Source organism: Phasianus colchicus, unplaced genomic scaffold (genome assembly GCF_987193195.1).
Source record: "Phasianus colchicus unplaced genomic scaffold, bPhaCol1.hap1.1 HAP1_SCAFFOLD_49, whole genome shotgun sequence".
Lineage (NCBI taxonomy): Eukaryota > Metazoa > Chordata > Aves > Galliformes > Phasianidae > Phasianus > Phasianus colchicus.
The window spans coordinates 272,981-288,441 of NW_028325227.1; the positions used below are offsets into that span (position 1 = coordinate 272,981).

The 15,461-nt window shown below is 45.1% G+C and overlaps 1 protein-coding gene across 1 annotated transcript; it reads right to left on the reverse strand.

The window, feature by feature from the left end:
- Window positions 1–14,603: 14,603 nt before the first annotated feature.
- On the reverse strand, window positions 14,604–15,218 carry LOC149911952 (olfactory receptor 14J1-like). The gene has a single exon (XM_090132986.1). The coding sequence runs from the start codon at window positions 15,216–15,218 to the stop codon at window positions 14,604–14,606; it is 615 nt and encodes a 204-aa protein (XP_089989112.1).
- Between the last annotated feature and the right edge of the window lie 243 nt (window positions 15,219–15,461).

Sequence of the window (15,461 nt, forward strand, 5' to 3'; positions counted from 1 at the left end):
CAAGGATGCCGTGAGGCCCAAGTGCCATGTGGGCAGTGTGTCTCATCCCAGGATGTGGGATGTGAGAATGGCCCAGTCTGAACAAGCAGTCAATCTCAATGAAATTCTGAACATCAGCTCTCTCAGTTCTAGTGCCCTCCTTTGGACAGTCTCCTATAGTTTTAAGTCTTTTATGTTCTACGGTGCCCTGAAGTGCACCCAGTGCTCCAGGTGAGGTTGCAGCAGAGTAGAGCAGATGAGGACAATCCCTTCCCTCACCTAGCTGGCAATGCCATGCTCAATGAACCCCAGGGGACAGTTGGCCTTCCTGGCTGCCTGGGCACACTGCTGACTCACGTTCCATTTGATGTTGGCCAGGACCCCCAATCCCTTTCAGTGGCACTGCTCTCCAGTGTCCCATATCCAGTTAATGTGTACGTCCAGGGTTGCCCACACCCAGGTGCAGAATTGGGGACTTGTGCTGGTTATACTTCATGTGCATTTTTTGTTTACCCAGTTCTCTTACTTGTCCACAATGCTTTCAAAGTGTTCTCTACCCTCAGTAGAGGAAACAGCTGTACCCAGCTTGATATCATCAACAAATGTACTCAAAACATCTTCTAGTCCTACATGCAAGTCCTTGATGCAAACATTATAGAGAAGTGGCCCTCAAATGGAGCCCTGGGGAACCCTGCTAGTGAACATCCACCAGCCTGATAGAACCCCATTTAATGTAACCCTTTAGAGCCAGACCCATCGGCCAACTGCTCACACATTAGATTATATTTCTGTCTAGCCCAGTGCAGGAAAAATTGGTCCAGAAGAATTATCTAAGTAACAGTATCAGTAGCTCCAGTGAAATCCTCAATGATAACCTCAACTGGCTTCCCTTGGTCAACTAGAAGTGTGACCTTGTCATAAAAGGACATTAAGTTTAATAAGACCTACCCCTCATGGATGTGTGTTGGCTGTGACCAGTGACAGAATTGTCCTTCAGGTGTTTCTCGGTAACTCCCAGCATCATTTTTTTCCATAATTATGCCAGGTACTTAAGAGAGTCTGCCAGCTTTGTAATTGCCTATGTCCTTTTTCTTGCTCTTGTTTAAAACTGTCTCACAGATTTTCCACCACAGTTTACAAGCACGAGCACATAGCTAGGATCACCCCAGGCACCTTGGTCATCACTGTGTCTGTGTGTGAGCAGTGCAGTCCCTGTTGAATAAAGAGCAAGGATTCAGACGAGGGGCTCACACACAGACACCTCAGTGTGCACATCTGAACTCAGCTAAGGAGACTCCCAGCTCCCATGGTTCTGTGAAGGACAGAATCCCACTTCAGCCCCAGGGTTTCCATCAGCTGATGAGTTGCCTAATTTTAGGCTAAGGATGTGATGGCCTGATAGTAATTGGACAAATTGAAATGGCTTTTAAATTGTGTTAGAAAGAAACTTCTTACACGCAGGCACTGGAAAATGTTGCCCAAAGAGACTGTGGATGATCCATCCCTGCATGCATTCAAGATCAGGATGGATTGGATGCTGGACAGTCTGATCTAGTTGTTGGCAACCCGGTCCATGGCTGGGGGCTTGGAAGTAGGTGATCTTCAAAGTCCCCTCCAGCCAAAGCCTTTCTATGATTCTGTAATCTTATGACTGCATTTACAAGTCATGAATGGAGGATTTCCAGATTTGCCATTTGTTTCTCTCATGATCAAATTTCTTCTTGCAGGAACAACTGTGTTTCTGTAATCCAGTGGATGTGTTGGTTAGTTGAGCTGACTTTGAAGTACGTTCTATAGTGATGACCCTGTTGAGTTGGAGGAGCTCTCAGTTCAGGAGGGCCATGGATATCTCCACGGAGAGAAGGAAATCACATCATCTGCTGCTGAGCTGTGCTGGGCTCCTGGAACAAAGGGAGGTCCTACAAATGGGCAGCACCGCAGAGAGACAACTGTGCCCAGGAGCAGCTCCAGTGCAGCACGCAGCAGGGCTGGGGGCATGATCTGCAGGTGACAGGGACAGAAGAAGGAGACCTTACAGGCTGTGTGACACGTTAGGCTGCAAACTCACTAAAGGAGCATTGCTCACAGCCCTTGACAAGGTAAGACTCTCACTGAAGGTAATGCAGCTGCTTTTCCTGGAGGGATCACTAAATCTGGGACATCCCAGTACAGGTCAGGCTGCATAAACTGTTTCTTGATCATGGAAAAAGACCTGCTCCAGCTGAAAGCTTCTGTGCTGCAGCATCAGAGCACAGCCCTGAGGGCTGCGTGTCCCAGGACGGCTGCAGGCTGTGCAGCCGGGGCTGCAGCCGGGTGCCCAGGGCTGTCCTGCAGAGCAGGTCCCTGCTGTGCCCCAGGAGCTGTGTGCCGGGGCAGGGACTCTGCCGCCTGCCAGGCTCAGCACTCCGCACTTAGCACTCAGCCTGCCTGGGGAGCTGCCCAGGGCACTGTGGGGAGACGTGTGGGGGGATGGAGCCCCCCGGCAGGGCAGGGCAGGGCAGGGCAGGGCAGGGGCCTTCTGCTGCCACAGCTGCTGCCTGGGGCAGGGGGATCACAGATAGAGTGCACCACAGGGCACTGCCAGGGACCTTTGTATAAGGATAACAAAAGCGGGAATTTTAGGCCAACTTTTCTCTCTCCTACTTCTATGGAAGGGTAAATCATTTGTCAATTTTGAGCACATCAACTGATAATCCTGAAGTGCCGACACTTTCCTCATAGGAAACTTCCACCCAGAAACATCTCTGTCCTCATGATCATCATGTCCGATGCATGAATCACCTCCTGTGCAGACAGAGCTCCAGAGAGCAGAGCAGAGCATCTCCCTAGGCACATGCCCATCACCCCCTGCAGTCCACAGGGCCTGAAAGTGACTGCCTCGGACTGTGGGCAACGCAGTCTGTGAGGCTGGGAAGGAGTTAGCTTTGCCTTATTTGAGATGCCATCTCCCTGATGTGTCCTTCATAACTGTGAGCTGGCCTTAAGGATGCAAATCTTTCCTATAGCCTGGAGAGCCAAGACCAGGGGTGAAGCAGAGAAGGGCTATGTGCAAGGAAATGCTGTGTTGTTGATGAAATGACTGGTAGGAATCCTTTGCAAGAGTGTGATGATGAAACCTTGCTCAGATCCCTGGAGAAACGGTGAATATTTGTTATGGGCAGTGCATTCTTGTTCTCTCAGCAGGATCTGGCTTCTTTATATGTAACACAGAAGTGCAATCATCTTCCATCTTCAAAATTTACAAACTCAAAGCAGTTGGAAGCAAGTCCAACCACCTCCCCTTACCCTGCAGTAAGCAGAGGTGAATCCCTTTGCCTCTCAACTTTCACTCACAGCCTTCTATGCTGAGTGCAGCAGAAGTGCTCAGGATTTCTTATTTAGGCAAAAACTCCTTGGGCATCATGAGTACGATGAGTATTCGTATGAAAAAAAAAAACAAAAAACCTAACATTAAAACTTCTATTTGCTTCCCACACATTTCTGGCATAAATTGTGCAGATGCTAAAAAGTACTTCTGCATTAGAAGTGATTTCATCTGACGCATTCTGGAAAGAAAATCTGTCCCCACAACACCACTACATTCCCATGTACCCACAGGGACAAAACTGCTTCCTTCAGAGACAAAGGGCAGAATAACTCCTGGCAAACTCAACCTCATGAAATGTATCTCAAATCACGGAGCTGAATGCACACTTTCCACACAGAAATTCATTGTCACTGAATTTTGTACTTCTTGGACAGATCTCCATGCCCAGAAGTTCCACATGCCCAACAGCAGCTCCATCAGTGAGTTCCTCCTGCTGGCGTTGGCAGACACGCGGCAGCTGCAGATCCTGCACTTCTGGCTCTTGCTGGGCATCTACCTGGCTGCCCTCCTGGGCAACGGCCGCATCAGCACAGCTGTAGCCTTCGACTCCCATCTGCACACCCCCATGTACTTCTTCCTCCTCAACCTCGCCCTCCTTGACCTGGGCTGCATCTCCACCACTCTCCCCAAAGCCATGGCCAATGCCCTCTGGGGCACTAGGCACATCTCCTATGCTGGATGTGCTACACAGACCTTTCTGTTTGTCTTCCTGATATCGGCAGAGTATTGCATTCTCACCATCATGTCCTATGACCGCTACGTTGCCATCTGCAAGCCCCTGCACTACGGGACCTTGATGGACAGCAGAGCTTGTGCCAGCATGGCAGCAGCTGCCTGGGGCACTGGGGTTCTATACGCTGGGATGCAAACTACAAATACATTTTCACTGCCTCTCTGTCATAAGAATGTTTTGGACCAGTTCTTCTGTGAAATCCCTCAGATCCTCAAGCTTTCCTGCTCACGCTTCTTCCTGAGGAAACTAGGGCTTCTTGTGTTTGGTATTTTTGTGCTATTTTGGTGCTTTCTTTTCATTGTTGTGTCCTATGTGCAGATCTTCCGGGCCGTGCTGAGGATGCCCTCTGAGCAGGGATGGCACAAAGCCTTCTCCACATGCCTCCCTCACCTGGCTGTGGTCTCCCTCTTTGTCAGCACTGCCACATTTGCCTATCTGAAGCCCTCGACTCTATCATCCCCATCCCTGGACCTGGTGGTGTCATTTCTGTACTCAGTGGTGCCTCCAGCAGTGAATCCTCTCATTTACAGCATGAGGAACCAGGTGCTCAAGAATGCAGTGAGGAAAATGATGTCATGGTCACATTTCAACAGGCATAAACTTCACATCTGTCTCAACAAATGACTACCAGTGTGTCCCATAACACACCTATATTAAGTTTCTTACAGATTATAATACAGATTTATGTTAATAGCTTCATTTTTCTTTGCTGTTCATAAATATATGTGTGTGTGTAATTATCATTAATGGTTATCATGTTCCTATACATATGTTTGGCTTCCTTATACTTGTACTGAGGCATCACCCTGCTCTCTTTCTCCTGGAGCCCATAGGAACTCTGGGTCAGTGCTGACATTCTCACAGCCTCTGTGTTCCATCTCCATATCTGCAGGCAAATGAGATGCGAGGACCATGGGGCTGATATAGGTTTGATTAGCAAACGGGATCAAAGTATTAGTAAAAGGATCAATATATTACATTAGCAAATAGAATCAGTGTGTGCTCATATTAAATCTTCCCAGTTTAGTTTTGATTGGTGTGTGAACAGCCCTGTTTTTTTCAACAATCCTGTTTCACAGAAGCACTGAAATCACTTTTTTTGCCTCCACCTGGTGCAAGGACTTGTTCTTGAGTTTGGTATGAACTGTTCGCAGTTATACTGCACCAAGACAGAAAGTTGCTGATTGTGGCAAATCTAGCAGTGGAAATTTGCCAAACTGGGGGAAAAGAGCTAAAAGGTGAGCCAAGGTATACTGTGATGAAGAGGAAGATGAGCTAAAGAGGAGGAAGTATGTGTTGTGAGAAGGAAGACATGATATGAGGGGCTGTGTTGGGGGCACATCTCTGTACCACTGCACGAATGCTGCCCCACAAAGTGCCTGCACTGAGCTGCCGGGGGCTACCTGTGGGGCGGTGGGGCCAGGCTGTCCTGCAGAGGGGTAGGCACACGGAGCCTCATGCTGCAGGGCTGGGATCCCAAAATCACCCTAGAACTCAGCACCCAGCTGTGCTGTGCTCACCTTGCCAGGCTCCCAGGTGCCCCCTGTGCTCCTCTGTCACTGTCCCTCCTCAAAAGGATGGGGGAGAAAACACATCTCAACAATTCCTGGTTTGAGGCATAAAAGTGCTTTATTTTTCCCTTGCTTAAAACCCAATGACAATAAGTTGTGAGTGTTAGTAGCTACATATCAAATGCAGGCTTTTTTTTTTTTTTTTTTTTTCCCCTTTCTTTTTTTTTCCTGCATACTTTGGAACACCTAACCCACAACACATTTGACTGATATTCTATTTTATTTTATGGCTTATCTTCCTCTCTGACCGTGAAATACCCCGGGATATGCAGCTCTTCTTCTCTTCTGAGAACCAGGTATCTGTAAAGTTGCCGGTCCAGTGAACTGGAATATTAGCTATTTAATTACCCATGCTTTACACGACATTATGATGTATAATACCAATAACAGAAGTATAAAACCGTGAAATGGATGCAGCTAACAGGTTGTGATCAACGGTTCTGGGTCACGGTGGAGGTGGTCACAAGCAGTGTCCCTCAAGGATCCGTCTTGGCACTGCTGCTCTTCATCATCTTCATCAGCAACGTAGATGATGGCATCAAGTGCACCCCCTTCAGGTTTGCCGATGACACCAAGCTGAGCAGTGCAGTCGATCCATTGGAGGGAAGGAAAGCCATCCAGAGGGACCTGGACAGGCTGGAGAAGTGGCCCCATGTGAAACTAATGAGGTTCATCAAGGCCAAGCACAAGGTGATGAACTCGGCCCAGGACAATCCCAGGTGTTTATACAAACTGGGGGAGGATCTCCTTGAGAGCAGCCCTGTGGAGAAGGACTTGGGGGTCCTGGTGGATGAGAAGCTGGACATGAGCCAGCAGTGTGCACTTGCAGCCCGGAAGGCCAACTGTGTGCTGGGCTGCATGAAAAAAGGGGTGGCCAGCAGGGAGAAGGAGGTGATTGTCCCCCTCTACTCGGCTCTTGTGAGGCCCCATCTGCAGTACTGCGTCCAGCCTGGGGCCCCCAGTACAGAAAGGACGTGGAGCTCCAGAGGAGTGGGTCCAGAGGAGGGCCACTAAGGTAATCAGAGTGCTGGGGCATCTCTCCTACGCGGAAAGGTTGAGGGAGCTGGGCTTGTTTAGCTTGGAGAAGAGAAGGCTGCAGGCAGACCTCATTGTGGCCTTTTTCAGTCAGAGGGTGAAGCACAGGGATTGGTTGTCCAAGGAGGCTGTGGATGCCCCATCCCTGGAGGCATTCAAGGCTGGGATGGATGTGACTCTGGACAGCCTGGTCTGGTGGTTGGTGACCCTGCCCGTGGCAGTGGGGTTGAAACTGGATGATCACTGTGGTCCTTTTCAAGCCAGGCCAATCTATGAATCTATGATTCAGTGATAAACTGTGTGTAAACCCGGAGTAAAGTGTGAGTACACTCAGAGTAGTGAGTCAGCAAACCTCGAGTAAGGTCTGAGTAAATCTGAAGTAAAGTGCAAGTAAGCCCAGAGAAAATTTTGTGTAAAGCTGAAGTCAAGTGTGAAGAAACCTGACTAAACTGTTTGTAAACCTGGATACAAGAGTGAGCGATGTCGGAATATTGTGTGAGTAAACCTGGAGTCATGTGTGAGTAAACCCTGAGTAAAGCACGTGTAAACATGGAGTACAGTGAGAACACCTGGAGTAGAGTGTGAGTAAAAGCAAGAGAAAAGACTGAGTAAACCAGGAGAAGCGTGTGAGCAAACCCAAAGTAAATTGAGAGTAAACCCAGAGTAAAGAGTGAGTAAACCTGGAGTAAAGTGTGAGTAAAATCCAGTGTAAGGTGTGGGAACACAGTATGAAGTGTGAGTATAGCCGAAGTTCAGTGTGAGTAAACGTGGAGTAAAGTTAGAATAAGATCCAGTGCAAGGTGTGAGAACACTCTGAGTAGTGTGTGAATACACCTGGAGTATCGTGTGAGGAAATCCAAAGAAAAGTGTGAATAAACCTGTAGAAAAACAAAACAAAACAAAACAAAAAAAAACCCTAAAATAAAAACCAGAGAAAAGTAAGAGTAAACCCAGAGTAAAGTGTGAGTTTACACAGAGTAAATTCAGAATAAACCTGGAATAATGTTTGAGTAAACACAGATAAAAGTGTGAGTAAGCCTGAAGAAAAGTTGGAGTAAACCTGAAGTGTGTGTACACTGGGAGTGGAGTGTGTGTGATCCTGAAGTAACTGAGTAAACATGAAATCAAGTGTGAGAAAAACCATATTGTGAATGCACCCAGTGCAGAGTGTGAGAAAACCAGAAATAAAGTGTGAGTAATCACAAAGAAGAATGTGAGTAAATCCAAAGAAAAGCATGAGAAAACTTGGATGAAAGTTTTGGATGAAAACTGGAGTAAATTGTGAGTAAACCCAGAAAAAAAAGCGTGAGTCAAACCAGAAAAACGGTGAGTAAAACCCGAACTAAAATGTAAATATATACTGTGAATGGTTTGAGTAAACCCAGAGTAAAGTGTGAACTTTGCAACACTTGAAGAAAAGTTTGAGTAAGCCTGGAGTAGAGTGTGAGAAAAATGCAATAAAGTGTGAGTAAACCTGCATGAAAGTGTGAGTAGACCAGGAGTGAAGTGTAAGTAAAGCCCGGAGTAAAGAGTCAGTAAAAGTTGTAAATTTGGGGTAAACACTGAGTAAAGTGTGAATAAACCTTAAGTAAAGTGTCAGAAAAAAAAACAGAGTAAAGCGTAAAACCTAGAGTCAAGTCTGCGTAAACCTGAAATAAAGTGTGAGAAAACATAGAGTGTGAGCAAACCCAGTTTAAAGTGTGAGTAAAACCCAAAGTCAGAGAAAACATAGAGTAAAGAGTGAGTAAAATCCAGAGTAGAGAGTGAGTAAAATCTGCAGAAAGGTAAGAGAAAACCCTTTACAAATTGAGAGTAAACCTGAGGTAGTGTGCACAAAAGCCAGAGTGGAAGGTAAGACCCATGTAGAAGTGTCAGTAACCTGCAGTAAAGTGTAAGTAAACTCAGAATAAAGTGTGAGAAAGACCTGGTGTAAAGTGTGATAAAGTCCTGTTGGTAAAATCTGGAGAAATTTTGAGTAAATCCAGAGTAAAGTATGAGTAAAATTGAAGAAAAGTTCAAGTAAACCTTGAGTAAAATGTGAATAAAAGATAAAAATGTGTGAATAAAACCGGAGTAAAGTGTGAGTAAACTCGGTGTAAAGTGTGCGGTAACACAAAGTAAAGTGTGAGTAAACATGGTGTAAACTGTGAGTAAAAACCAGAGTAGATATGAATAACCTGAGTAGGCTGTGAGTACACCCAGAGTAGAATGTGAATAAAATTCGGTGTAGCGTGTGTGTAGAACCTGGATTAAATTGAGGGAAAACCTAGAGTAAAACGTGAGTAAATCTTGGAGTAAAGTCTAAAAAAAGCCTAGATGTAACTGTATAAAACTGGGAGTAATGAGTGAGGCAAACACAGCAAATTAAGAGAAAACTCGATGTGAATTGAGAATGTGAGAAACACGCTCAGGATAAAAAGTTCTCATCAGGCAAAGATGTTTGGGAAGGGATTTTATTCATTAATGCAGTGATGGGTGCACACCCCCTATTGACAAGGGAGAAATTGCACAACTACCAGTGTAATTCTTTCTGTTATGTACCAAGGATCTGACACAGGTATAGCCTCTCCTGGCACTCCAGGTATACTCAGACTTTAATTCAAGTTTTCTCACACTTTCACTCCTTTTTTACTTCTTTTTTAGTCCTTTTTTTCTCACTCCTTGTTTATTCTTACTTTTCTCCAGGTTTTACTCACACCATACTCCAGGTGTACTCTCACCTTCGTGTTTTACTTACAATTCACTCCAGGTTTACTCTTACTCACTTACTAGATGTGCCCAGACTTTATTCAGGGTTTTACTTGCAACTTCCTCTGGTTTTTACTCACTTTTTATTCAAGTCTTACTCACACATTACTCTGGCTTTACTCTTACTTTTCTCCCAGCTTACACTGGGATCACTCACACTTTAACCTGGGATCACTCACTGTTCACTCCAAATTTACTCACACTTTATTTCGGGTTTATTCAGATCTTACTCAGGTTTTACTCACTCTCTATTCCAGTTGTGCTCACAATCTACTCCAGGATTACTCACACTTTTCTTCTGCTAATTTCATAATCTCAAACATTACTCCGGGTTTAACCTTAGTTTTCTCCTGGTTTTACTCACGTTTTACACCGGCTTTACAAACACTTAACACCTGGTTTAACTCTCACTTTACTCCGGGTTTACTCTTACTCTACTCCATGTGGACTCCCCTCTTACTACTGGTTTACTGCAACTGTGCTCAAGGTTTACTCTCACTTTACTCATGGTTCACTCTTTTCTCTGGTTTTTACTCACACCACTCCTGTTTCACTAACACTTTACAATGGCTTACTCACACTTTTCATCAGGTTTACGCAAACCTTACTCAGAGCTTATTCATTCTCTACATCAGGTGAACTCACAATTTACTCTGTGTCTTCACACAGTTTACCCCACATTTACTATCACCTTACTCTGGGTTTACTTATACTTTACTTTGGGTTGTCTCACACATTTCTCCATCTTTACCTTTACTTTTTCTCCTGGTTTTACTCACACTTTGAACCAGGTTAATGGACACTTTATCTTAGGTTTACCTTCCCTTTACTCCGGGTTTACTCTTACTCTACTCAGGTTGTACTGACACCTTCCTGTTGGTTTTGCTCACCCCTTACTTCTGGTTTTACTTACACTTTACTCTGGATTTTACTCACACTTTACTCAAGTTTTTCTCTCGCTTAACTCGTGGTTTACTATGTCTTTTCTTCAGGTTTCACTTACACTTGACTCCAGGTTCACTCACAAGTAACTCTGGGTTTAATCACACTTTACTTTGGGTTTATTCAGACCTTACTCAGGGTTTACTCTCTCTCTACTCCAGGTCTACTCACATTTTACTTTGGGTTTACATACAGTTTACTCCAAGTTTACTTACACTTTACTCCAGGTTTACTCACAATTTTCCCCAGGTTACCACATACTCTTGCTTTACCCTGTCTTTTCTGTGGCTTTTACTCACACTTTACCCTGGGATCAGGGTACTTGACTCCAGGTTCACTCACAATTGAAATCAGTCCTACTCAAACCTTACTCAAGGTTCACTCACTCTACTCCTGGTGCATTCACACTTCAGGTTTACTCACACTTTACTCTTGCTGGACTTACATTTTACTTTGTGTCTTCCCACACTTTACTCAGGATTGTAGTTCCAACTTATTATGGGTTCTACTCACACTTTACTCTGGGTTTACTCTTTCTCTGGGTTTACTCACACTTTTCTCCAGGTTTGCTCACATTTTATTCCAGGTTTATTCACACTTTGTTTTTACTGACACTTGCACTGGTATTACTCACACTGGCTTTTTATCTGGCTTTTACTCACATTTTACTCCAGGTTTACTCATTCTTCAAGCTTACTCAAAATTTACTCTAGGTTTACTCACACTTTACTCCTGCTTTTTCTCACCCTGTACCAAAGTTTTACTCACACTCGTTTTACTCAGGGTTTACTCACATTTTAGACAACATTTACTCACACTTTTCTCTGGGTTTACACATACTTTAGTCTGGTTTTTGTCTCAGTTAACTCCATGTCTTCCCACATTTTACTCCGGGTCCACCCACACTTCACTCCTTGTTTACACACACTTCACTACACATTTACTCCTACTCTACACTGGGTGTACTCATGCCTTACTCCAGGGTTTACCCACACTTCCCTCCAGGTTTAATCTGTACTATGGGTTTTACTATCACTTTACTCTGAGTTTACTCACACTTTTCTCCTGCCGTTACTCACCCTTTACCCCAGGTTTAATTAATTGTAGAAAATAATTTAAGTCAAAAGTTTTTTGCCTTCATAGTGTTGAATTGGCAGCTGCAGATTTGACTTTGCTTAGCCAAGTTTTCGCTGCCAATAACATGCTTTTCTACAGCATCATTTTCTACAGGCAATTAGCACTGACAGTCATTCTCTCATTTTTCCCAATAACGATGCTAACTATCCTATCTCTGGAATGCAAGGTTGCAGGCTCAGACAGTAAAACCACAAATTAATGAAGAAGTAGCAGATTGGTGAATGGAGTTGTGGTCGATGAGATGACCAACCAGAAGCAGCCAAGCGTCCTCCATCCTAACCCAAGCTTAAGAAAGTAACACAATGACTTTCATCACAAAGACGGTATGTGTAAAATAACTGAGACTCAGGGTTGAGGGGGGGTATCAATCATTTTTGGGACTCAGTGTAATAAACCAGCCTATTTGTGGACATCTAATGCATATGTAAGCAGCCTGCTCTTTAAGTATGTGCATTTCTTGCCCTCCAGTATGCAGGCTAGGTGGCAATATCCCCTCTGCATCTGGTGTGCATGCAGCCCTGATTAAACACACCTGCTTTAGAACTACTCAGTGGTTATAGAGTTTGATTTCCTCACATCAGTTCCATTCCCCAGTTCAGCCCTTGTCAGCCTTCCTCAAGTGCATCTGGTCCCACCGCCTTCCCGTCAAACTGAAGAGATCACCGCTCTGCCAGTCCCAAAATGGGACCCCGGGAGAAGAACCCTTCTGCACGGCGGGGGGAGGCTGCGGCCCTGAGTCCCAGGCCCTGGACTCGGGTCACTTCCCCACTGCTCTCCAATCTCGGCCCAGCGCGGCTCCTCGGGGCAGAGCGGGAAGCAACCCTTCAAATCCATCTCACATATCTCTCCACAGAGATAAGGATGTGATGTGGGATCATGCCAAAGGACTTTCAACAGTCCAGCTAGATTTTTGTACCGGTCTGTGTAACTGATGTACTGTCAAAGCATCCACATTATCATTCTGACCGTAAAGAACCACAGCATTTAATGAAGCTTTGGGAAAGCACTCATTTCTCATTTATATCCTTAAAATATTGAGCTAAACAAAGCATTGTGAATCTCAGGACAGTGGTCGTGTTATAGTAAAACACATCTTTTTACAGCACACACAAAGAAATTGTTCGTAAGATTGATTCTTTGCTTACAAGTGGCACCTGATAGATGCGTGTGTTTCTGTAACATAGCAACCTTTACTTTGGGATCCAGAGAGCTGTTATTGGAATGGTCCAGAGTTCTGCAAATGACCAAAGCATTCAGAAGTGAATCATTACCTGAACTGCACTGACACAACAGACTGGGTCTGACAGCAAGAACAGAAATAACTAAGGGGTACACGGGGTTACTTTAGGGAATTATTGGTAAATATTAGGGGAAAAAAAAGAAAGAAAGAAAGAAAGAAAGAAAGAAAGAAAGAAAGAAAGAAAGAAAGAAAGAAAGAAAGAAAGAAAGAAAGAAAGAAAGAAAGAAAGGAAGGAAGGAAGGAAGGAAGGAAGGAAGGAAGGAAGGAAGGAAGGAAGGAAGGAAGGAAGGAAGGAAGGAAGGAAGGAAGGAAGGAAGGAAGGAAGGAAGGAAGGAAGGAAGGAAGGAAGGAAGGAAGGAAGGAAGGAAGGAGAAAAGAAAAGAAAAGAAGAAAAGAAAAGAAAAGAAAAGAAAAGAAAAGAAAAGAAAAGAAAAGAAAAGAAAAGAAAAGAAAAGAAAAGAAAAGAAAAGAAAAGAAAAGAAAAGAAAAGAAAAGAAAAGAAAAGAAAAGAAAAGAAAAGAAAAGAAAAGAAAAGAAAAAGAAAGCTCAGGATGTGAGAGGACAGAGAAATACAAAAGTGGCATATCATTTTAATTAGAGTAAGTAGGTAAAGGAACAAGAGGGATGTGAAATCCTAACTGACTGTGAGCAGATTTCTGTGTTGGAAATCATTTAAATTATATAAACAATTAGTCATGTGTTGTGGGTTACGTATGGTTTCAAATAATATATTAAGGTGGAAAGGACGCTAAATGCAATAGCTGTTCCAAAGTGTGCAGAAAACATTGCATTTGATATGTAGCCATTAATACACACAATTTGTTCTCATGGGTTTTAAGCAAGGAAAGAATAAAGCACCTTTTCCCTCAAACCAGGAATTGTTGAATTGTGTTTTCTCTCCCATCCTGTAGGGGAGGGGCAGTGACAGAGCAGCATAGGAGGCACCTGGGAGCCAGGCAAGGTGAGCACAGCACAGCTGGGCGCTGAGTTCCAGGCTGATTTTGGGGTCCCAGCCCTGCAGCAGGAGGCTCCGTGTGCCTTCCCCTCTGCAGGACAGCCCGGCCCCACCACCCCACAGGCAGCCCCTGGCAGCTCAGTGCAGGCACTGTGTGGGGCAGCATGCGTGCAGTGGTACAGAGATGGGCTCCCAGCACAGCCCCTGACACCGCACGTCCTCCTTCTCACAGCACCTACTTCCTCCCCTTTGTTTCATCTTCCTCTTCATCATGGTGCGCCCTGGCTCACCTTTTAGCTCCTTTCCCCCAGTTTGGCAAATTTCCATTGCTTGTTTTGCACAATCAGCAGCTTTCTGTCTTGGTGCACTATAACTGCCAACAGTTCATACCAAACTCAAGAACAAGTCCTTGCACCTGGCGGAGGCAAACAAATGTGATTGCAGTGCTTCTGTGAAACAGAAGTGATAAAAACAGGGCTGTTCACACACGAAGCAAAGCTAAACTGGTAACATTTAAGATGAGTACACACTGATTCGTTCTGCTAATGTAATATATTGATCCTTATACTAATACATTGATCCTTTTGTTAATCCAGCCCATATCATGACCACCAAACCTGCTGGCCTCTCATTTGCCTGCAGATACAGAGATGGAACACAGAGGCTGTGAGAGAGTCAGCACTGACCCCGAGTTCCTGTGGGCTCCAGGAGAAAGAGAGCAGGGTGATGCCTCAGAGAAGTGATTGGAATCCAAACACATGTTTAGGAACACAATAAACACTAATGATAATTACGCATATATATGAACAGCAAAGAAAAATGTATCTATTAATATAATTAAGTATTTTAAACATTAAAAAAAAATAACATAGGTGTGTTAGGGGACAGACTGGGAATCATTTGTTATGACAGAGGATAAATTTATCCCCACTGAAATGTGACCATGACATCATTTTCCTCACTGCATCCCTGAGCTCCTGGTTCTTCATGCTGTAGACGAGGGGGTTCACTGCTGGAGGCACCACCGAGTACAGAAATGACACTACCAGGTCCAGGGATGGGGAGGAGAGGGAGGCAGGCCTCAGATGGGCAAAAAAAGCAGTGCTGAGAAACAGGGAGACCATGGCCAGGTGAGGGAGGCACTTGGAGAAGGCTTTGTGCCGTCCCTGCTCAGAGGGCATCCTCAGCACGGCCCTGAAGATCTGCACATAGGACAAAACAATGAATACAAAGCACCCAGATGCTAAAGAGGCACTGATCACAAGAAGACAAATTTCTTTGAGGTAGGATTCTGAGCAGGAGAGCTTGAGAAACTGGGGGATTTCACAGAAGAACTGATCCACTGCACTGCCTTGGCAAAGAGGCAGTGAAAATGTATTGGCAGTGTGCAGCAGGGAATTAAGGACCCCAGTGCCCCAGGCAGCTGCTGCCATGGTGGCACAAGCTCTGCTGTCCATCAAGGTCCCGTAGTGCAGGGGCTTGCAGATGGCAACGTAGCGGTCATAGGACATGATGGTGAGAATGCAATATTCTGCTGAGATGAAGAAGAGAAAGAAAAAAAGACCTGAGCAGTGCATCCAGCATAGGAAATGTGCCTGATGTCCCAGAGGGCACTGGCCATGGCTTTGGGGAGAGTGGTGGAGATGCAGCCCAGGTCGAGGAGGGCGAGGTTGAGGAGGAAGAAGTCCATGGGGGTGTGCAGGCGGTGGTGGCAGGCTACGGCTGTGCTGATGCGGCCGTTGCCCAGGAGGGCA